The following is a 23,540-nucleotide window of genomic DNA, read 5'->3' as shown; positions in this document are numbered from 1 at the left end:
GGTGCTGGGTACTCAGCACAGAGTCCCTGTCCCACCACTTTGCATCCCCCTCGTGTTGCACCACAGTTCTTCCCTCAGCACACGGTGACTTCACGAGGGTAAGAACTAAGTGGTAGGATCCTGATGTGCAGCCCCCTTAACTTCCATTAGTTCAGCCCATTGCCCTCCGAGGGGCACGGGGCTCCGGCCCGCTAACAAGACGTATACCAATCACCAACTCAGACACTTGCTCATATGTTGTCTCTCTTTCCTGGCCCTTCTTCTGGTTTTGCCTTTTAGATTGTAAGCTCTTCCAGGCTGGGACTACCTTCCAAATGTTTGCACAGCACCTGGCACAACAGGCTCTTTAGGTCTACTGCTATATTGACGATGATGATGATAGCAAATGGGGAATGAAAAGCTGAAACCTCCTTGCAACACCCACAGTGTTTTGGATGGGAAAAAAATGAGATGGAGAGAGAAGGCATGCATGACTGGCAGTGATGAAAAGCCTGTTTGTGCCTAATAGGTCTGAGAGATTGTCCGAGAGTCTGTCATGCGTGTGAAAATATGACCTGAAACACTGCCAGAGTTGGTGGTAATTCTGGCTGTCTGCTAGAAGTGCCAGTCACACAAATTAAGGAGTTAGAACTGCAGCACACACACATCACCCTGGATCTCAAAAGCCTTTAGGGCCTGATCCAAAGCCCACTGGTTTCAGTGGAATGACTCCTATTGACTCCACTGGGCTTTGGATCAGGCCCTCAGAAAATATCCTTGCTCTAGCATGTCTGTTTGGGCCAGTTCTTCCTCTCCTGGCAAACTCCGTCCCACTCTCTCAGGTTACCAGCAGGTTTCTAGATCCCACATAGGAGAATGCTGCCTTGGCACAATTTGCCAGTGGAGAACTGCAGAGCGCTCCCCTTCAAATTGCATGTGTAGCTGAGTGATGTGGGGAGGGAGAACACTGCATTGGGCAGGGTGGATTTCCTTCCTTTGATCACATGCATAGAGCCCTCTTTGATAATTAAAGCCCTCTGTCTGTGGTAGATTCACCCCTTTGTCTGCCTATCTAAGGTATCTGATGAAAACTCTATTCACAGCACTTAGCACATCCATCAAGATGAGGGCCCTATCCTGTCCCTAGTCTTTGTGGTCAGGATTTGCAAAAGTGGTAAGTGATTTTGGATGCCCAGCGTGAGGGACCTTAAAGGGGCCTGGTTTCCAGGAGGGGCCGAGCACCTGTCCTCTGAAATCAGGCCTCCTTTAAGTGTCTCAAGTTGGGCACTCAAAATCAATGGTCTCTTGAAAAGCCTTGGCCTGGTTGTATTGGGCTAGTCAAGAGAAGGACACACAGCTTTCTTGAAGCATATCGTCATGGGCTGGCTATTACAGCGTTTCTCAAATTACCTCAGCGGCACGCCATGGCAGCAGAGCTCACCACTGCTTTTGGTTTCCAGAGGCCTTTTTCACTAACTACACTACAAACCAAACACATACTCAAACTCTTCGCTGCACACAGCCAGGGCAGGGCAGCTGCTTAATTCCCCCCCCCCACTTCTGTTGGGTGTTTCTTTGATGTAAATCCAGCCCCAGTCAAAGGTAAAGATGACCTATAGCCAAAGCACAGGAGGGCAGAGCTGTGCTGCAAACGTGGAGAGAGTAGATTAGGAGGAACTGTCTGCAGGCATTGATGTAAAGTCCCCAGGAGAGGAAATGAACTGCACAAACAAACCAGCTGGATGTAATGAACAGTCACACCATCACAGTACAGTAAGCATATTTCCCATTGTTTCTTTATTACTCTTTTAGTATTTTTTTCACACTCTGTCGTGGTTACAGGAAAGATGTGGAATCAAGATTGAACAGAGCATTGGGGGGTGTGTGTCTGTGTGTGTTCATATTGCTCTATGATGGCCAGTCTATGGAGGCGATAGGTCTTAATATTACCAAAGCCCTTTTTAGCTCATGAAGAGGCCTCTATTTCGGAACATAGGGTCCTGGGTTCTATTCCCAAAGCTTGTGCTTGCATCCGACTATGATAGCTTCTCTGTGCAACCATCACCTCTTTACAGTGTCTTTAGTAGATATAGCCCAATTTCTCACGCTGCCTCCCAATCGCCAGAACTAAGAAAGCTGCCAGCATGCCAGTTAGTGGTACGTGAACCTCACCTAGCACTGTTTCTAAACTGGCAGTAAATGCAAGAGCACTTAGCTCCTGTTGACACCAATGGAAATTCGTCATGTGAATTACAAACATGCCAGGAGATTTGATGCTCATAGGGTGAGGAGTGCCGAGGAGTATAAAGAGTGAAGTGGTGATACTTGGTGCTTTTTATGCAAGCACTTTACAAACAGTATGACTGTTCTTATCAATGGCTATTAGCCAGAATGGTCTGGGACGTAACACCAGGCGCTGGGTGTCTTTCAACCACCAGAAGCTGGGACTGGAGGATGGGATGGATCACTCAAAATTGCCCTGTTCTGTTCATTCCCTCCAAAGCACCTGGCATTGGCCAGTGTCAGAAGACAGAATACTGGGCTAGATGGACCATTGGTTTGACCCAGTGTGGCTGTTCTTATGTTCTTAACACTAACTCATACAACACCTGTGAGTTAGGTGTTATTTTCCCCATCTGTCAGATGGGGAAACTGAGGCAGGAGAAGTTAAATAACTCATCCGAGGTTACAGATGGACTTCCCTGCCTATCCTCTGTCGCCATTCCAGGCAACTGCACCTGTATGTCCTCTCTATGGTCCTTCAAGGGCACCCCCTCGAGTCTCCTGGCTCCTCAACCATCACCTTTCTTGGGCAGAGATCCGCATCTCCCTCCTCACCAGGATTTTTTCCAGGCTGCTCAGTTCCCTGCCTACAGTGTGATATCCCCAGTAAGCCAGACTGCCAAAACAGGCCAGCACTTGCCCTTTGCTTTCTCTTCAGAGGTTACGAACAGCATGATTGCTAGCAGTTACAAGTTACCGCACAGTTCTTTATAAGCAGCTAGATTTATTCTTAAGATGAAAGAATAAATATAGCTGCTTATAAAGTTCTAGATCAAGGACTTGGTAACAACCATAATGAGAGAACCTATACACATGCTAATAAGGTCCCAGCGTGGTTAAGCACTGGAATAAATTGCCTAGGGAGGTAGTGGAATCTCCATCATTAGAGACTTTTAAGAGCAGGTTAGACAGTCACCTGTCAGGGATGGTCTAGATCAGTGGTCCCCAACCTTTCTTGTGGGAATAGCATATTGCTATTCCCAGAAGACTGTGGCGGGCGCCAGGCACCTTGCTGCCGAAACGCTGCCACCGAGAAGCGGCAACGGCAAGAAGCGCCATCGCTGAAATGCCACCGAGAAATGGCAACGCTTCTCGGCGGCATTTCGGTGGAGGGGTTTCCTGCAGGCACACAAAAATGCCCCGGCAAGTGCCATGGCGCCTGCGGGCACCGCTTTGGGGACCCCTGGTCTAGATAATACTTAGTCCTGCCTTGAGTGTAGGGGACTGGACTAGATGACCTCTCTAGGTCCCTTCCAGTCCTATGATTCTATGATAATAAGCTTACCAGAGATCACTCCCTGACTCCAACAAAAGCTCTGGTAGGAAATTAGTCCTTCAAACCCCACAAAGAGGTTCTTCTGTGGTTACAAGTTCATAACAGCCTGGGCTTAGAACCAGAACAACAATGAATAGTTCAGTCTCTCTTTTATACAGCTCGAGCCTTTGATCTTGGCCTAGTGAACAGGTGATCAGTAGACAATGGTCTCCTCTTCAGGGTGTAGCCTCTGTGCCTCAGTTTCCCAAAGGCTGGGTTTTGCATAGCTGGGGTGGATTTCCCAGGAAATCCATGATACATGTACAGTCCCAAAAGACCAAGGATGGTCCAGGCCCACGGTAATATGTAACCTTCGCATTTAATACAACAGGCTCCAAAGACACATAATCTTAATTCAATAAGGTTTTTCAAGGATAATGCCACAGCTTTCACACTAACCTTCTGCCATCGTCAGCCACAGAGATGTGCATGCCTCCCGAGCACATCACAGCCCCTCTCAAAACATTGGGCTGGCTTGGATTACGTTTGCCCCGAATGCACAGGCTCTGACTATTATTTTTCGCCAGTGGGTCCTCCACCCCTGCCCCACCCTGAGGCCCTGCCCTCACTCCACCTCTTCCCGCCCCCACTCCGCCCCCTAACTCCCAGGCTAGCAAATGATTCCCAACAAGACTAGTGTGTTGAAGAACGTAATCATCAAAACCAAACCAGTCCATGCCAGGACTAGCAAACATTTCCCACTCAGATGGGATTGTCATGGGGACACCCAGTGTCTACTCAGCTTACAGTGTGTGGCTTTTGTGTACTCCGCTCTAAAATCCTCTCCAGTCTCATCAGCAAAATATCTTAAAAGTCCTTTGCTGGTAATTAGATCAAATCCAACAGTTAGTCAGGGGGGTTGATAGTTTGTTTTTCACGTGACTCTTGTTGTTGCCGCTATATTGGCCGAGTTGCTGTGTTTGCTTTTCATTGCAGAATCCCCCATACAGCTGAGGGGGCAAATTCTGCCCTCACTTACACCAGCTGGTGCAATTCCATTGAAATTTATGAGGCTGCACTGGTGTAAATGAGGGCAGAATTTGGCTCTAGTGTTTAGATATCAAACCCCCTTCTGCAAATGTTCACTAACTGCCTTATCACTTACTGTACTATACAAGCCCACAAAAAAATTGACAATGGTTAGGATGCTGGTGTGCTGAGACCACAGCCTGTCTTGATGACCAATACTGTCTCATTGTTCTCTTGTACTCCCTCAGTCTGTCTCAGTCCATCTGCTGTCTCTTGTTTTACACTTAGATTGAGAGCTCTTTGGGGCAGGGTTTGTCTTTTTGTGCAGTGTTTGTACAGCGCCTAGCACAATGGGGTCCTGGTCCATGACTGGGCTACTGAAATAGAAAGAAAGATAAATAATAATTTGCTTCAGGGTGTAGTCCTATCAAAGCCAGTGGGACCACAATTCAGTAGCAAGCACTATTCCCCATAGTAAATGTCTGTAGTACTGAACCCACAGTGTGGGTGCAGCTGGGTCTGGTACTATACATGGGACTGCTGAACCAAAGTAATGGAGAAAGGAGTATTAATTTTATTCAGCATAATGCTGCATATGTGGTGGGGGTGGATTGGTGTTCAGTTGCCTGTCAAGAAACCACTGATGCTGAGGTACAGTAACTACAGATTGGCCACATGTGATCATCACTGGATGGCTTAAAATTTTTGCTTTCACTAGGTGAACATCTTTGGGGTTTCTGTGTGGAGCCTTGGTGCAAAATCCTGCTCCCACTGAAGTCGAAGGCCAGATTTCCACTGGGGAAATTTAGGGATCTAGGGATCAAGTCCTGTCTCAGCCGCACCCTTGCTGTATGATCTTTATCCTCATCTGAAGCAAAGGTCATTTTGGGAATCTCTAAGCACTTTTCTTATAAGCCTTGATTTTCAGCAGCTGTCTCAAAGCTCCCTGGGGAAGAAGAGGGATGGTCTTGTTGTGCAACAGATTTCTTGTTTTACCTTGAGTGAACCACTTGACCTCTGTGCCTCAGTTTCCCCATCTATAAAATGACATTATCATCTTTCTAGCTTATAGGTGTGTTGTGAGGGATAAATGTTTACAAAATGCTTTGGAGATGGTTAGACCAAAGGAGTGATAAAATCTAAATACTATTTATTTATTTGTAATTAAATTGCAATGAATCGGACCTGGCTAAAGAAGTTATTGGCCCATTTCTGATTTTATTTTTTAACAAAAATTGTTTCAAACATTGAGGCCATTTTAAGTTTACTTGTGCACATGAATTAACGTTTCTCCTATGAAGAGTCTCATTGGCTTCAAATGCAGCATTTTTTCTTCAGGCCTCTAAATTCATCTCCCATTAAAAGGTTATTTTTTTAAAAGTTACAGATTTAAAAATGAATTGCCGTAATAAAGATATTTCCAGATATTTCAGATGAAGACATTCAGAATGTATGTAACAATACATATCCTGACTTCTTGTTTTGGGTAACATCAAGATTTCTTATCCTTCAAGATGAATTTATCTTGGTCAATATTTGCCTCTTAGGGTTGTGAATGTTGATGTTCAGTTCTGCAGATATTAATAGTTGCAAAGTTTAGAGAAACTCAGCATGTGATGTATCTAATCACTAACTTTTAAAGCTAAATATCTCTGTGGTCTTTTGTACTATTTTTTTAGTTTTCAAAACTAAAGAGAAATTATATGTAGGGATTTAGATTCTGGATCTCGCAATCACATATGCATATGATGCATTGAAATCCCTGGGACTACTCAGTTGTGTAAAGTTAAGCACATTCATAGGGGTTTTAGGATCAAGGCCTAAGGCAGGAAAGAACATAAATTTCTTGACTCATCATGGGACTGTTTTGAGCCAGTCATGAGTCAAAATGTTTTTTCTGATGTATGTAACAATATCTTGCTGTACAGTAAAGCCAGTTACTACAATTTTTTTTATTTATTATTATTATTTAATTTTGCTGTTTAATAAATATTGCTACTATATGTCAAGTCTTATTACTGGATAACAAACCTTATTACTGCATAACAGACTTTTACTGCAAATTTAACTAAAACTGCACAAAACTACATATTGGCCTTGCAAAAGTGTGCATGTGAAACCAGATGTTCATGCGTATTCATGAAAATTCACATATTTGACCAGTAATGACATTTCTCAGTTTGTGGAAGAAAATATGTTGTTTCACTTTGAAAATGTTCAAATTCTGCTGTAGTCAAAGTCATGCCATTTTGCTAATTGGGCTCAGACAGAAATGTTGGCAGGCAAACAGCAAAGATTGGTGATGAAATGGTGAAATTTTACCCATAGACTGCTGAGAAGGCAAGATTTTCCTATAAAGAGTGAAGGTGAAAAGGTGGGGGAAATGAGCTGGAAATCCATGAGCCAAATCCTCAACTTGTGTAAATTGTGGTAGCTCTATCGACTTCAATTGAGCTATGACAATTCATAGGATCCCCCCCCACAATGTTTTGGGTATAACTTTTTCAAGAAATAGCAGGAATATAACATTTTGCCATTGTGTTTGTGATGAGCATCCTTCCATATGGCTCAGTAATAAACCTTACTAGAGAGTTTATGAATAGTAATGCTTGTTCTTTATTCCTTACCCTAAAGAGAAGGAAAATAAAGAAACAAGCATGCTTTACTTTATCAGCAAGAAAGTCAAGCACATTCAGTGGTTGTTTGCTGTGTTGTTGTAGCCGGATTGGTCCCAGAATATGAGACACACAAGGTGGGTGAGAGATCTTTTATTGGACCAACTTCTGTTAGTGAAAGCGACAAGTTTTAGGTGCCGGAAGAAGAGCTCTGTGTAGTTCGAAAGCTTGTCTCTTTTACTGACAGAAGTGGGTCCAATAAAAGATGTTACCTCACCCACCTTGTCTCAAGCACATTCAGCACAGATTTCATCGCAGTGCCACATTATAACCACACTGCAGTTATAACAGTTATAGACAAATATAATGGACACACAGATTATATTCATACCTCATTTCTTTGTTTGGAAGCTCTCCATGGGACCATTGATTAGATGGCACTACTGTGGCATAGGGTGTATTAAAAATAAAGCCACTCATCTCCTTAGTTCTAGACCAAATGAAGCTATCACTTGGTTGCAATAATAAAGGTAGCTTCTGAGAGTGGCCCAGAGACAGGAAGGAAAGCGGAAGAAAGGATTTAGGCATCCAGTCACGGGGAAGATAGGAGAGTGAAGTGGGGAAGATTGGATTTTTAAATTACCTCTGTTCAAGGGGCATGGTTGTCAAGATGAAAAACCAGCAGAGGGAAACATCTGTGTCCATGGTATTGTCACCTCTCAAGAAACACAGCATACACCATCTATCTAAAATGCCCTTTTGTTTTAGAACAATATAAACAAGAAAGAACGAAAGTAAAGTCTCCTTGGAAGAGCACAGTATATGGGCTAGTCTACACTAGAAAGGCTTTGCTGTTATAGCTATAATATCATCTTATACTGACATAAGGAGCTTTTTTGCCAGTATAGTTAAACCACCTCCTTGAATGACTTAGCTGTACAGACAAAAGGACTGTCTTGCGGGTATAGCTGTGTCTGCATGGAGGGTTTTGTTGGCATAGCTACATCAATCAGGTGTGTCCTTTTTTTTTTTTTTTTTTTTTTTTGACCCCTTTTTGACATAGTGTAGAGCTGGCCCATGTGTCCCCTTTAAAAGGCTGCAGCAAGCCTGAGGGGAGAGAGATCTCCCGTCAGCTTAATAACTCCTCCCTCCGTCAGAGGTGGTAGCTATGTTGGTGGGAGAAGCTCTCCTGCTGACATAGGGCTGTCTACACTAGCACTTAGGTCGGTATAACTGACCAGGAGTGTGAATAATCCACAACCCTGAGCAATGTATAACTTACATTTCTCAAAGTAACCTGTAGTGTAGACAAGGTCTTAGAAGGAGGGGAGCTTAAAATGTTGTGTCATGGACTCTGACTTGTGTGTATTGTTTGTTTGACCAGGGACAAGGGGCTCTGTCTGAGAGACTCAGGAGCTTTAGCATGCAGGATCTCTCAACCATTCGAGGAGACAGCAGCAGCCCTGTACCTCCTCCAGTCACTGTACGAACAAGCAGCAAACAGAGCAAGCCCAAAACATCCAGAAGTGCGTCAGAAAGCACGGGCAGCTCAGGTAAGTCTCAGCATTTTCCTCAGTCTTGTATTTTCTGATGTTTTTTCTCCACTCACTGATCCTCAAAGTGGAGCAACAGCGGAATGCAGGAAGCACTGGTACAAGGACATGGAGATACATAGACGTTGCAATGCTTACGTTCACAGGATAGCAGCACACCATTGAAGCTTAGGGTCAGGGTAATTAAAGGAGGGAGCAAGATTGCTGTGTGATGGCCACCATTCTGGCAGACACCAAGGATTGAACCTTAAACTTCCAGAGAAGAAGAGTTTCTACAGCTTGAACTAATGCATTGGCTCTCAACCTTTCCAGACTCCCGTACCCACTTCAGGAGTCTGATGTGTCTTGCTTATCACAAGTTACAGTTCACTTAAAAATTACTTGCTTACAAAATCAGAGCTAAAAATACAAAAGTGTCACAGCACACTATTATTGAAAAATGTCTTACTTTCTTATTTTAATTATATGGTAAAAATGAATCAATTGGAATATAAATATTGTACTTACATTTCAGTATATAGTATATAGAGCAGAATAAACAAGTCATTGTCTGTATGAAATTTTAGTTTGTACTAACTTCGCTAGTGCTTTTTATGTAGCCTGTTGTAAAACTAGGCAAATATCTAGGTGAGTTGATGTACCCCTGGAAGACCTCTACCTACCCCGAGGGGTACGTGTACCCCTGGTTGAGAACCACTGTTCTAAGGAGTCAGGCCCTGGGGCTGCAGCAGATTCTCATCCTCTGCAGGGCAGCACAGAGCAGGATGTATGATACACATTAACAGTGGCTTACAATTGCACATAGACAAAACAATCCTGCCGCAAGATTGTGTCAATCAGGAAAAACATGCTGAGCTGACAGCTCTCATGTACCAGTGGAGTCCGGTGACTGCTAAATGTGGGTGGGTGAAATTGACACTCAGAGTCCATTTATCGTAAGGAGTAAAGAGTGTAGGGTAAAATCTTCAAAAGTCCCTAAGTGACTTATGCACAAGTCCCATTTTCAGATGTAACTCAAGAGCTTAAGTCCCAATGACTTTCAGTGAGACTTAGTCCCATTTTCAAAAGAAAATTAGGAGCCTTACGCTTCTACGTCACCTAATTTTGAAAATTATACCCATGCCATGGTGTGTATTTTGTGTGAATTAGGTGCACCAGTGCCTACCCTGCCTGTCCTCTTGAATCACCACTGAAATGTACAGTAGATATTATGACAGTCATATTTTAAGATACTGCACTATAGACAGACAACTCATGAATAAAACCCCTATCAATGTATGTGTAAGGATAGATGCCGAGATTTGAAAGCTATTTATGAGGGATGTCCCGTAAGTGTGGGGGAAGGGAGAGGAATAGAAGCAATTGCCGCCGAAATGTATTTGATTGGATTCAGCTTCTGGGAGGACAAAAGCAGAAAAGCAGCACAAATTTTGCTTTGTCAGAAAAGTGTGGAGGTCAGAAGAGGGAGAGATTTCATTATAAAGATTTTTGCAAGTTCAGGTGTGAAAAGCTTTGTGGGCCCAGATCCAAAATGTGTGGCTTGAGCAGATAAATTTCAGATAAATTAATCTGAAAGCTTGTTAGTTAGTAGATTGTCCCAGACAATGTTTTCCAGAACTCTTCTGTATCACCCTCAGACCAAAACTCCTGTGACTGCCTTGCTTGATTCTGGGGAGAGGTTAGGTTCTTCTGGAAAGCAGCAGGTTTGTCAGCATTTGGAGGCTGGTCAGTGAAGTGCAAAGTAGAGTTGTTTGAAATCTAGCAGTTTCAATTCCTGGTGGGGTCTGTGTAAAGGTTTGCTGGGTTTCAGATTTATGTGAATTTGCACCTCTCAAGGTTTGCTTTGAGTCCTGGGATCTACCGGTAATGTCTGTTCCGTGGTTACCACTATCATCATATTTGAGCACCTTACAAATTCTTAAGGTTATAAATCGCAAGGATCTCTGGTGATGTTTTTTCATCCCCCCATTTGTAAAGGTTTGTCTACACACAAACCTACACCAAAATAATAAAATTGCTTTTAATTCACACTTGTATTATTCCAGTGTAAGTTTGTGTGTGAACACACTTGGCTCCAATTTGTGTGTCATATTTTGTTTTATTAACAGGACACTCTCAATCTGAAATAAGAGGGTTCATTACAACAAAATAGGACATTCTTAATCCAAAATAAGTGTTCACATGCGGACTTCCACCAAAATAACCAATAAACCTGCTTTAGATATTTGTTTGATCTTGTGAACAGACCAGCCCTTGTGTTTTGTTCTTGCTGATTTTGGCCTGGTTTCACACTGACGCCAGACATTGACCTCGGCTCTTCCAAAGCTGGGCCGTGGTTAACCGAACTGTTCATGAACCGTTCAGCAAAGGTGGGCTGAGTTCAGAGTCCCTCGCAAAATCAAGGATCCAGGTGAATTGTGTGTGATTTGATGTTTTGTAATAAAATTTGTGAACAGTGTATGTGTGCAAGTGAGAGTGGGAGAGAGATTTGCCAGTCAAGCGGTACCATGTCTAGAGCCATGGACAGGGGTAAGCAGCTGGACTTCCCACCCTACTGCATCCAGAGTGCACTCACACTAGATACAGTCCAAACTGCCCTTGTTCCTGGAGTTTGCCTTACAAATTAACAACAAAACACAAATATATCCATGGTGTCAGTGGTGCCCTCTACCTCACAGAAACATTTATTGTACCTCTTTTTATACTGCTGGGTTAGAGCTAAGAGGACTCAGCTGCTCAGACATCAGAAGGAATCAGCAAAAGTATCTCTGCCTCTCTGCACAGTACTGGACAGGACAACTCAGCTGAAAGGCTTTGCATTCCTGTAAAGGGTCTGAGAACCTGCCAGACTGTTACAGTGACAGCAGTAGCTAGATTACAGGGGACAGCCACAAATCTCCTACAGCTTCAAGAGGATTTACAGAAATCCTGGCCCATGCTAACATATTGTAACAACTGGGACTCGGCATTGCTAGCCTTCTGTAAGTGGAACTCCTGCTTTGTGAAGAGAGTTATTCCAGCGTGGCGTGTAGTACTGGGTCCTGCATTTGCAAAAGAGGAAATCTAGTTGTTCGGGCACAAGCCTAGAACTTGAGAGACCTTGGTTCAAGTTCTTCCTCCACCACAGACTTCCTGTGTGACCTTGGGTAAGCCATATAGGCCCAGCTCCTCAAAGGGATTTAGGATCCTTGCTCCTAATAGGAGTTAGGTGCCTAAATACCTTTTAAGGATCTGGGCCTTAGTGTCTCTGTGCCTCAGTGCATCTGTCAAATGGGGATAGTAGCATTTTCCAGAGGTGTTGTGAAGACAAATGTTAAAGATTGCAAGGTGCTCAGACACTATGGTAAATATCTTAGCTAGGTACTTATATGCATTTTACTTCAGTGATTGAAAATAATGAAATATGCAATTAACTCCCCCCACCCAGAAGTTTCCCTTTGGGATCAGTTCCAGTTTTTGGAGAGAGTTTCTGGAGGAGAGTTTGTGTTGTTCCTGAACCGCTTTCTCTGTTGCTAGTAACAACATTCCATCTTGTCACAAGGTCTCAGAGTCCATGGCCCATCCAAATTCCTATTTTACACGTGGGAGGAAAATTCTCTTTCTCTCGAGAAAGCCATGTGTTAGTGTCATGGGGTGCTCTACTCACCACTGTAGTGCCTCCTTCTGGCTGCATCCAGCCATTAGCTCTGCCAGGCCATCAGCCCTTCCCAGGTTCTGTAGTCCTCCCTTTCCCAGATACTATCAACATCCTCCACAGCGTTCCAGGCATAGGCACCAACTCCATGGGTGCTCCAAGGCTGGAGCACCCAGAGAAAAAAATAGTGAGCACCCACCAGCCACCCAACAATCAGCTGTTCGGTGGGCCCCACCAATCAGCTTCTCCCTTCCCTCCAGCACTTCCTGCCCAACAGGACCAATCAGCTGTTCGGTGGCAGGCAGGAGGCACTGGGGGGATGCAGAGGAGCATGGGTGGGAAGAGGCAGAGCAAGGGCATGGAGCACTTGGGGGAGGGGGCAGGAAGAGGCAGAGTGGGGGCAGAGCCTCAGGGGAGGGACAGGAAGAAACAGAGCAAGGGTGGGGTCTTGGGGCAGGGCCTCAGAGCAGGGGTGGAGCACCCCCAGGGAAAGCTGAAAGTCAGGACCTGTGGTCCTAGGTAGTCCTGAAGTCCACTGCCCTGGCTAAGTGATTCCCTCAGTGACTGGGATGAATGGTCCCAGACAGTCTTCAAGATCACTGGCCCAGTTGTACCACTAACTCATTCAGTGGCTCAGGCCTCCCCCCACATTGGGTTCCAGTCCAGGGGCCCTATCTCCTGCAGCTGAGGTCTGTACTACCCCAAACCTTCCTGCCTCCCACACTGGAGTGCTCACCTTGCCTATCCCAGGCTCGCGTTCACCACCCTAGCTAAACCCCTATATCCTGGGTCTGCTCGAGAAACCCTTCCTTTTCGGTTCAAACCCCTTTCCTTCCCATATCCCAGAGAGAGGTCCTACTGCCCATTTTCTGCCACCAGCTCCCCGGTTTTATAGACACCCCTTCTGTTGCTCCACAGGTGAGCTTCCTGCTTCCCTTAATTAGGGCTCTCCTCTCCCTGTAAATATCCCCCCGCTTGCGGCCTAATAGGTTAATTGGCCCACCTGGCCTACGTTATCCCTGTCTAGCAAGTGTGGGAAACACACCCCATCATGGTTAGTCTTTCTAAAACCTTTACCTTGTTTCCTCGGCTTAGCACCATCTGCCTTTTGCCTACATTACTCATGGATCAACAGGCAATTGGTTTAAACCAGCTTTATGTTGCTTCAGTGATGAGGTGGCTGCTAAATAATTTTCTGCAGTTTTTTAGTAATACAAATGGCTCCGTGCATCACTGGCACTGAGGGCCCAATGCCATAGACGCCTAGGGTGTGTCTACACAGCCCACAGTGTCAGCTGACTCAGGCTCACAGGGCTCAGGCTATGTGGCTGTAAAATTGCAGCGTAGGCATTTGGGCTCGGGCTGGAGCTTGTACTCCGGGACCCTGTGGGAGAGGGGAATGTCTACACTGCAATCTAAGCCCAGTGTTAGTAGAACTCGAGTTAGCAGACCCTGGGTTTGTAACCTCATTTGTAACCTCAGGTTAGGAATTTTGAAACCTGGGTCCTAACCTGGGGCTCCAGTGTCTGTGGTGTGTTATGCGGGCTCAAGTCCAACCACCCACATCCCAGACTTCTTAGTGCCCTCACAAAACATGGCCACTCTAGCCCTTTGTTCATGGTGCAGTGTGGGAAAACTTGACAGTCCAGAGGACAAAGAAAGTCGGTCCATGGCACCGTGGGATACTTTTGGTAGACTCCCAGAGCATGAGTCCAGCGGGGCTGTATCTACACTGCAAAGAAAAGAGGACTTAAATCCTGGGTCACAGCTTGACTCAGGTTCGGACCCTCCACCCCTGATAGGTCCTGGACTGGGCCTGAGCCCCAGATTACTGCGATTTGTGTGTAGATGGAAGGGAGATTGGCTTGAGCCTGAGTTAGAACCGCGGGTTTATGTTGCAGTGTAGACGTACACTTAGGTTTGGTCTACACCTAAAACTTAGGTTGACGTAGCTGCATCGCTTGGGGCCAGTGGCACTGGAACACTTTTTACAGCAGGGGTGCTGAAAGCCAGTGGTCCCCAAAAATTTTACCTTGCACCCCCCTTGCCCCTGTCCGCACCCCCTCTCCCCAGAGCTCGGGCCAGGACTGGGCCGTGGCTTAAGGGGTGGGGATGTGGACAGCGGGTAAGGGGGCTGAGGCTGGGACCACAGCTGGGGGCAGAAGCAGAGCCCCGGGTGTGGGTCCTGCAACTAGGACCTCGGGTGCGGGCCAGGAGCAGAGCCCCGGGCATGAGGCCTGCAGCTACGGGACTAGGCTGACGGAAGATTTCTTCCATTGATCTTGCTACTGCCTCTCAGTGGGGTAAATTTCCTGCAGTGATGGAAACCCAGCTTCCTTCGCTGGGGTAAGCGTCTACGCTACAGCCCTGAAGCAGTGTAGCTGCAGCTGTGCCCCTGTAGCACTTGTAGTGTAGACACAGCCTTAGGGCTAGACTCTCCCAGCCACTCGGGGCAATAAGGGAGATTCCAGCCTCCCTTGCTCACCTAGTTGGCCCTGCTCCAATGGTGACTGGCTGTGGGGAGGGATAATTCACCCAAGCAGGGGTGTTTCCCCTGGTACTCCCCACCATAGAGGGGTGGGGACTGAGAGGAGGTCTGACTTCATCCCCCTTCCCCTCTCGTTGGCCAGAGTAAGTGGCTGGATGCACGGGGGAAGTAAGCTGCTCCCTGAAAATGGGTGGTGGGGCCAAGAGCCACAGCCCGTTACCTGCTCTCCTTCAGGCACAGCGCAGCTACATGTGACGTTGCCTGCAGTCACCTGACAGTTTAGCCCCTAGGCTGGGGAGTAACTGTGTCACAGCGCGGAGGTCCCATTGAAGTCATGACACGTATCTGCTTAGGTCAGTACATTTATTCCTGGGTGTATCCTTTGTCAGCCCCTTGCCCCAGTAAAAAGAGGCACTTCGGGGTTGGGCTGGGAGCATGGTAGAGCTCACGACTGGATCTCTTTGGCAGAAGAGTCCTAGCATCAGCAATGTAAGTTAGAGCAGGATTCTTTCCGCTCTAACTTTGTGCTGAGGCCAGGTGGCCCTGAACTGGGAAGATGCAGCCGGCTCCCTGAGGCTGCCACTGCTCTACAAAGTGGAGAATCAGGGACAGACTGGGGTTTTCTTGTAACTTCTCAAACTAAGGATTTGCAGAGCAGACGCTAAGTGCATGACAAATTGGTCATTTGGGTGTTCCCAAACTTCGATGCATCTACTAACCACAACGACTCTGGGAGTGAACATATGATGGGGGTGGGGATGGGAGGCAAAATATGTCTATTACATGAACTAAGATACATATTGGGAAAATAAACCCCCTTGAAGAGATTATCTGTAAGTGAGATCAGAACTGCTGTCTTTCACTCTTCCTGCTATTTCTTTTTTGGACAGCAGCATGGTGAGTTAAGCAGAGCCTTAGGAATTGAGTTTAGGGCTTGGTTCTGATCTAATCTATCTATCCCATAGAGTTTCATCTTGCCCCCCTTCACTGTAGTACCTGACTGCCTGCTGTGTAAAATTGATAGCAAAGTCCCTAGCAGACCTCATGGAGTATTCATTAGGGGTATGGAATGGCTTCTGAATGAGGAGAGATTAATAAGACAGGGACTTTTCAGCTTGGAAAAGGTGAGATGTCATTGAGGTCTATAAAATCATGACTGGTGTAGAGAAAGTAGATAAGGAAGTGTTGTTTACTACTTCTCATAACACAAAAACTAGGGGTCCCAAAACGAAATTAATAGGCAGCAGGTTTAAAACAAATAAAAGGAAGTATTTCTTCACACAATGCACAGTCAACCTGTGGAACTCCTTGCCAGAGGATGTTGTGAAGGCCAATACCATAACTGGGTTCAAAAAAGAACTAGATAAATTCATGGAGGATAGGTCCATCAATGGCTATTAGCCAGGATGGGCAGGAATGGAGTCCCTAGCCTCTGTTTGCCAGAAGCTGAATGAGCGACAGGAGATGGATCACTTGATGATTACCTGTTCTGTTCATTCCTTCTGGGGCACCTGGCACTGGCCACTGTTGGAAGACAGGATACTGGGCTAGATGGACCTTTGATCTGACCCAGTAGGGCCATTCTTATGTTCTTATGAGTCTCTGGCACCTCTCTTTTACACTGGTTTTACACTGACATTGACTTGAGTGTGCTGGTTTGAAACAAGAATCAGGCCCTCAGTGATCAGATGTCTCAATGGATCAAACCTTGCTTTCCAAAAGCCATTTCCTCTTAGTGTCAATGTTTCTCTTCTCCATGTATAGGGATCAGTTGGGGGCATACATGGTAAGGACCAGACTGGGAGCAATTTCTCAGATGTTTTAAAAGACAGGTGCCACTTGCCTGCAGGTGAAGGTCACATCTTGTGAGTTACCAGTGCTTTGGGACTGAAGGGTTCTGTACAACTCCCTGGACCATTTCCATCCCAAGTGTAACACCACTGAAGTACAGCCTGTTATGTCCTTGCGAGAGGAAGATTTTGACACTCTGTCCATGTCTGATTTGTAGTGATAGTAATGACCATTCTGATGTAATGCTCAGAAGCTGGGTGAATGACTAAACCCAATGCTTCCAACATAACTCCTCTGTAAATCTATTGAATTAAATAGATCTGTATGGATGCAAACCCTACATTATGGAGCTGTGCGGTTATTCTCATATAACCTCCGCATGTTGTGTGCAGGGTGGCTTATTCAGTCTTACAGAGACTATTAAAGGCTTGTCAGAGGGCAGTGTTATCCAGTGGTCTGAGCACAGGACTGGGAGCTTGGAACTTCTGTACCTAACCCCTGCTCTACCACTCCCTATCTGCAGTGGCCTTCAGTAAAGCATTTAACATCTCTGTGTCTGTCCCCCCATTGTTACATGGAGATGGTAACACTTATCTACCTCACAAGACTGAGTCATGATTGTACAGAGCTTGGGAAGAAAAGTCAAGTGCTTTCTAAGTGTTATTGTTGATGCAGCACGATTGATTCTTAACGTTCGGCTCCTCTTTCAGTGTGCTCATGTTGTTCGGTGTGCCGAATCCTCAGAGGTGAGTGCTGGATTCCACGCATCCCTTGTGCGCACGGCTGCATTCACCTGCGATGTCTTGCTGTTTTTATTCCTGCTCCCTGGCTTTCTTAACAAAGAGGACAAATGAATAAGGCTGGGGCAACAATGAATGAGTTTGTAACTGTGAAAAACGAGACTCGGGGCTGTGCTGTGTGTGTTTCGTTGCTAACCATGCATTGCCGTGAGCTCTTTCTTTCACTTACTGACCTGCATTACAGAGGCTGTGGAGTGCTTTGACTTCAGGCCTGTGGATATTGGGGAGTTTTGTGCCACTGTTGCTCCACCAGTGCAAATCCCCAGCATAGATGCATTGTGCCAATGTAAAACAGGGCTTGCTCTGCTGTGATTGTGACTAAGCAAGAGTAAATTACCAGGGTACATCACACTAGTCCCAGCCTCGTGTTGCACTGGTACAGTGTGTCTACACTAGGGGTTTGCACAGATGTCACTATGTAGATGCATTTACACCAGTACAGATTTCTCTAACGTAGACCTGGTCTATACCTAAAACTTAGATTGACCTCGCTACATCGCTCAGGGCTGTGAAAAATATTCACCCCCCTGTGACGTTGTTAAGCTGACCTAAGTTCTGGTTTAGACACTGCTAGGTCAATGGAAGAATGCCAACCTAGATACCACCTCTCAGGGCATGTCTACACTACAAACTTTTGCCGACACAAGTTACGTTGGCATAAAGCCGCCACAGTTACTTTAGTCCTTGTGCGCATGCAAACTTTGCTTCTTGCGTCAGCGCTGCGTGTACTCAGTAGGAGTGTTTCTGTCGATGTGCAATGTGGTGCACCATGGTTAGGTATCCCAGAGTGCAACTTGCTGCCATCCAGCTCACTGACTTTTTGGGAAGTTTTGGCAAAGCATGGTGGGACAGAAATGAGTTGGACAGGGTTAACTGGGACTGCAGGGTCAAGTTTCTACCCTGTCGTGCCATCTTTATCCCATCATTTTTGCACTTATTTTGAAAATATCATGAACTTGTGTGGGACCTGTCGCTGTACGGCATCTCTGACAGAAGCATGGAGCCTGCCCAGCTTTGCACAGTTATCATGAATATTGTGAGCACAGGACGCATGGTCCTCCAGTATTTGCAAAACCACAAGAAGCACCGTGGGGAACATGATGATTTCCTAGAGGTCAGATTGCTGTTGGACGTGGCGAGAACCACTTCAAGGTTGGTGGTGGTGGTCACGGAGCAGCTGGAAATGGCAGTGCGCCACTTCTGGGCCTGAGAAATGAGCACTGACTGGTGGGCTCGCACTGGAATGCAGGTTTGGGACGACAAGCAGTGGCTGCAGAATGTACGGATGCGCAAGGCCACGTTCCTGAATCTCCAGCACAGGGACACCAGAATGAGAGCTGCACTGACAGTGGAGAAGCGAGTGGCAATTGCACTATGGAAACTTGCAACCCTGAATTGCTACCAGTGGGAAATCATTTTGGAGTCCAAAAATGCACTGTGAGGGCTGTTGTCATGCAAATGTGCAGGGCCATTAATCGTCTCCTGCTATGCAGGACTGTGACTCTAGGCAATGTGCAAGGTATAATGAATGGATTTGCAGCAGTGGGGTTCCCGAACTGCAGTGGCGCGATAGACAGCATGTATATTCCTGTTTTGGCACCAGACCACCTTGCCACATAGTACGTCAACAGAAATGGCTACTTTTCTGCGGTTATTCAAGTGCTGGTGGATCACCAGAGACGTTTCACCGACCTCAGTGTTGGCTGGTCAGGAAAGGGGCATGACGCTCACATCTTAAGAACACAGGACTGTTCAGAACTCTAAAACCAGGGATATTGCTTCCCGACCGGCAGAATCCCATTGGTGATGTTGAAATGCCAATAGGGATCCAACCAACCCCTTATTCCCGTACGCAGGCCACCTTGACAGCACCAAGGAAAGATTCAACAATTGGCCCAGCCAGTGCAGAATGACAGCTGAATGCGCTTTTGGTAGATTGATGCAAAGGGGGAAAAGGTGCTACCAGGGTGGAGAGCAGAGGTGGAGCAGCAGTCTGCTGAGTGTGAACAGCCAGACACAAGGGATATCGGAAGAGCTCAATGCAGAACTGTATGGCTCAGGGAGGCTTTAAAGAGCATTTTAATAGTGAGCCACATTGATGTGTTGTGGTGCACTGCGCTCTACTTAGCTCTGCAGTTTGAGGGCCTGTTAGGCATTATGTGGTGGTTGGTGCACATCTATGGATATAACCGTTTCAATGCACCTATTAATTTTGTGATGCTTGCTGCACATTTATGATTATCACACTGTGTCTGTCTCTGCGCCTCTGAGTTGTGTCAAAGTGTACAATCACAAGAGGGTGGGTGCCTTCAATGTCACCAGCCATTCTGCAGCATATGTTGGAAACTAATAAAGGATGACTTATTTTCCAAATGATAGAGTTTTATTGAATAACAAAAAACACTTCAAAAAAATTCTGTGCAAGTTAAAAGCAAACACATTAAAACAGTGGTTCCCAAACTAGGGGCGCCGCTTGTTCAGGGAAAGCCCTTTGTGGGCCGGGCCGGTTTGTTTACCTGCCGCGTCCGCAGGTTTGGCCCATCGCGGCTCCCACTGGCTGCGGTTTGCCGCTCCAGGCCAATAGGGGCTGCGGGAAGGGCGGTCAGCACATCCCTTGGCCCGCGCCACTTCCCGCAGCCTCCAGAGGCCGAGAATGGCAAACCGCGGCCAGTGGGAGCTGTGATGGGCTGAAGCTGCGGACGCTGCAGGTAAACAAACCAGCCCGGCCCGCCAGGGGCTTTCCCTGAGCAAGCGGCACCCCTAGTTTGGGAACCACTGCATTAAAACCTTAACAAATTTTTGGAACAGAGCTTAAAGAATGGGAAGTAACACTCATGTCCATTATAGTTACACATACTACATCGTGGCTCTCACGGCTCAGTGTATTTGAAGCTGTGGTTGTACTTAATGTCCCCCGGTGTGCAGTAGGGATGCGGCCCCTGAGGCCACATGAAATGTTGATTGGGATATAGGGAGGTGCTGTGATGGAGCTCTCCATGGACTGCAAAGGGATTGTTGAACCTGTAGGTCCACAAGAGTCTGCAGCATCCATGTTTGCTGCCAGAGAAGCCCCATTATATTCCAGTGCATCTCCCTCTCTGACTCCTGGGCCTTTCTCCTGTCCACTCTTTCCTTCTCCATATAGTTTGCAATATTCATCCTCCAGATCCTCTGGTCATGGTCTGATGCAGCACTGGCTTGCAGGATCTCACTGAACATGTCATCTCAAGTCCTCTTCTTTCTCCTCTTTATCGGGCTCAGGTGTTCCCCGGGTGTGGAGGGGGCACCCCTCAAAGCCTTAGCGACAGCAGCCGCAGATAAAACACACAGAGGTACCATTGTCAGTATTGTCACAGGAGAAAGCAGACGTGAAGAATCAGAATTCCCGTCCCTAGGTCCCCTAAAGTTTTAAACCAGACATGCTTATTGACACTTCTATTTCAGAGGGCTTGTGCATGGCACCACTCACAGCCACAGATGACCAGTGCCTGGTGATAGTGGGGGGGCAGGGAGAGGGCAGCCAGCTTCAGCAGTGTTACTGAGCATGGTCAGTCTGGGTGAGCGTGCTCAGTACAAGCCAAGCAGCCAGTCTGGGGTGGGTGGGTTCATCACCCCGCATGCCCCCCCATGTGTCACCTCTGCTCACAGCACCGGCCCTGGTGAGTATGGCCTGAGATCGGAATTGCTCGGTTGCATGAAGCTATGAATATAGGGCAATGGCACTGAATATCGGCATCATTTTCTACTGGGGGTGATTCTAGCTGATATCTCACTCCTGAGGGTAACAAAGGCACTGAGAGCACAGCTGCTGCTGGTGTCCCAGAGCTGCCTGAGCCCATGTGCCACTAGCCTCTTTACTGAAACGGTGACTACCAAAGTTATTGCTAACTGTCGTGGGAAAGTGTCCTACCACAGAGGTAGAAATAAGGCAGCCATGCCTAGAAACCTTCAGGAGAGGATTGCAGAGTACCTCCATGAATGTTTCATCAAGGATTCAAGGGACATCCCTGTCAGGGTTCCCTCCCCACTCTGAACTCTAGGGTACAGATGTGGGGACCCACATGAAAGACCCTCTAAGCTTATTTCTACAGTTTAGGTTAAAAACTTCCCCAAGGTACAAATTCTTCCTTGTCCTTGGACTGTATCACTGCCAGCACCAAGTGAGTTAGACAAAGATTCAGGAAAAGGACCACTTGGAGTTCCTGTTTCCCCAAAATATCCCCCCAAGTCCCTTCACCCTCTTTCCTGGGGAGGCTTGAGAATAATATACCAACCAAATAGGTAAACAAGGTGAGCACAGACCAGACCCTGGGGTTTTTAAGACACTAAAAACCAATCAGGTTCTTAAAAACAGAACTTTATTATAAAGAAAAAAATAAAAGAAGCACCTCTGTAAAATCAGGATGGAAGGTAATTTTACAGGGTAATAAGATTTTAAAAACACAGAGGATTCCCCTCTAGGCAAAACTTCAAAGTTACAAAAACAAGAATAAACCTCCCTCTTAGCATAGGGAAAATTCACAAGCTAAAACAAAAGATAATCTAATGCATTTCCTTGCTTTACTTACAATTTTTATAATCTAGATGCTTATTTCAGGTAGGGTTTTAGGAGATGGTTTTTCCTGCCCTGGTCCCTCTCTGTCCCGGAGAGAACAACAAAGAGAGCACAAACAAAAAACCTCCCCCCACAGATTTGAAAGGATCTTCTTCTCTTATTGGTCCTTTTGGTCAGGTGTCAACCAGGTTATTTGAGTTTCTTAACCCCTTACAGGTAAAGGAGGGATTTTATGCTACCCTTAGCTGTATGTTTATGACAATCCCTGTGTACATAAACGAACTGCTCCACATGTGACCCCTGCCTGACTCTACAAGGGAAAGAGAAGCAGATAACAACTCTACCTCTCTTTGTGGTAATATACCTCTTCCAGATTAATGAAAAGTCATTAGCTGTGTCCTGCTAAGTTGGGAACGCCATCACTGTAACGGGAAATAAATTTACACGCTTACCCAAGGTTCCTTCCCCAGCATCGGGCTCACTTATGCTCGACTGGTGGGACTGACTAGACTTCACTGGAGTCTCAAACAGGTCCTGGTTCATGGCATAGTTGGATCCCCCAGTCACATGTCCCCCATCCTCCTTGTCCTCACTTTTCACACCCGGGGCTGTGTCTCGGGCTTCTGGGAGATATCCACAGTAGTGTGCAGGGTAGCATTGGGGTCTCAGCAGTAGCTGTGCCTCTGTAGCAGCTGGAGTGTAGACATGCCCTGTAGTTGGGGGGTTGGCTGTCAACACTGTTTTCAGCACCACATCAATTAGATCAGTTCCTTGCCAGACCTAGGTCATATCCTTCCCTTTGCTCTTTATCCTGGTGGGAGGGAAAGGTCCTTTGTTTTGAGTGTGCCATGAATGGAGGGTTGGGCTGCAAGGGACATTACCTAAAGGTAAATAAAAACAAATCCTTGCTGTATTATTTGCTGATGGCACCTTAGGTAATTAGCAGTGAAAGGGGTTTTAAATGTATTCTTCAGCCTTTGTACTTACTGTTTATTGTGTGCACTTCTGTCACCCTGGAAATGCAACAGCACAAAGATCAAAGGGTTGCAGTGCTCCCACACCCATTACAGCCATTCCTTTCCACAGGGCCCATTCCCCTCACCCACACAGCCTCAGGGCCTGATTCTCCATTGCTGCCTTCTTGTGTAGTCATTTGCCTACCTGCAACATTAATGCTCCATGATCTGGTGATTCTGACCTGGTAGCTTTTTACAGACACTTGGCACAGGTGGACAGGACTCCCCTTTGTCTGTCAGGGTTGGCCATCAGGCCCAGGTAATTGGTCACTTTCCCTTTTCTTTCAAGTTCAGTTTCATTTTCTGGTTCTCAGGCACTAATACAGTTTTGCAATGAGTGAACATCACTGCAGGACCATACAAAGACTGTTTAAAGCGATTCATATTAGATTTTAGAAGTGCCCCTATTGCTTTAAGAAAATCTAGGTTTGGAGTATAAACTTGTCTGACAACATCGATTGGAATCCAGAAGTGTTTCTCATAAAAAAAGGGCTTAATCCTTAACATTGTCAGGTATAGAGCTTACTACCATGAGGAAATCT

The 23,540-nt window shown here is 46.2% G+C and overlaps 1 protein-coding gene across 2 annotated transcripts in view; it reads left to right on the top strand.

Moving 5' to 3' along the window:
- Positions 1-23,540, top strand: part of REEP1 (receptor accessory protein 1) — a 109,578-nt gene that overhangs the window by 64,028 nt on the left and 22,010 nt on the right. Inside the window, exons 6-7 of one of the 2 annotated variants that reach the window (XM_074951880.1) lie at positions 8,546-8,714; positions 17,338-17,373. In XM_074951880.1, coding sequence (XP_074807981.1) covers positions 8,546-8,714; positions 17,338-17,373 — 205 coding nt within the window. The remainder of the gene's footprint in view (positions 1-8,545; positions 8,715-17,337; positions 17,374-23,540) is intronic. The other variant, XM_074951879.1, reaches the window with a different exon arrangement.

The sequence above is a fragment of the Natator depressus genome, chromosome 4, assembly GCF_965152275.1.
Source record: "Natator depressus isolate rNatDep1 chromosome 4, rNatDep2.hap1, whole genome shotgun sequence".
NCBI classification, from domain to species: Eukaryota; Metazoa; Chordata; order Testudines; family Cheloniidae; genus Natator; species Natator depressus.
The sequence above is the reverse complement of the archived record's forward strand: the minus strand, read 5'-3'. Positions and strand labels throughout refer to the sequence as shown.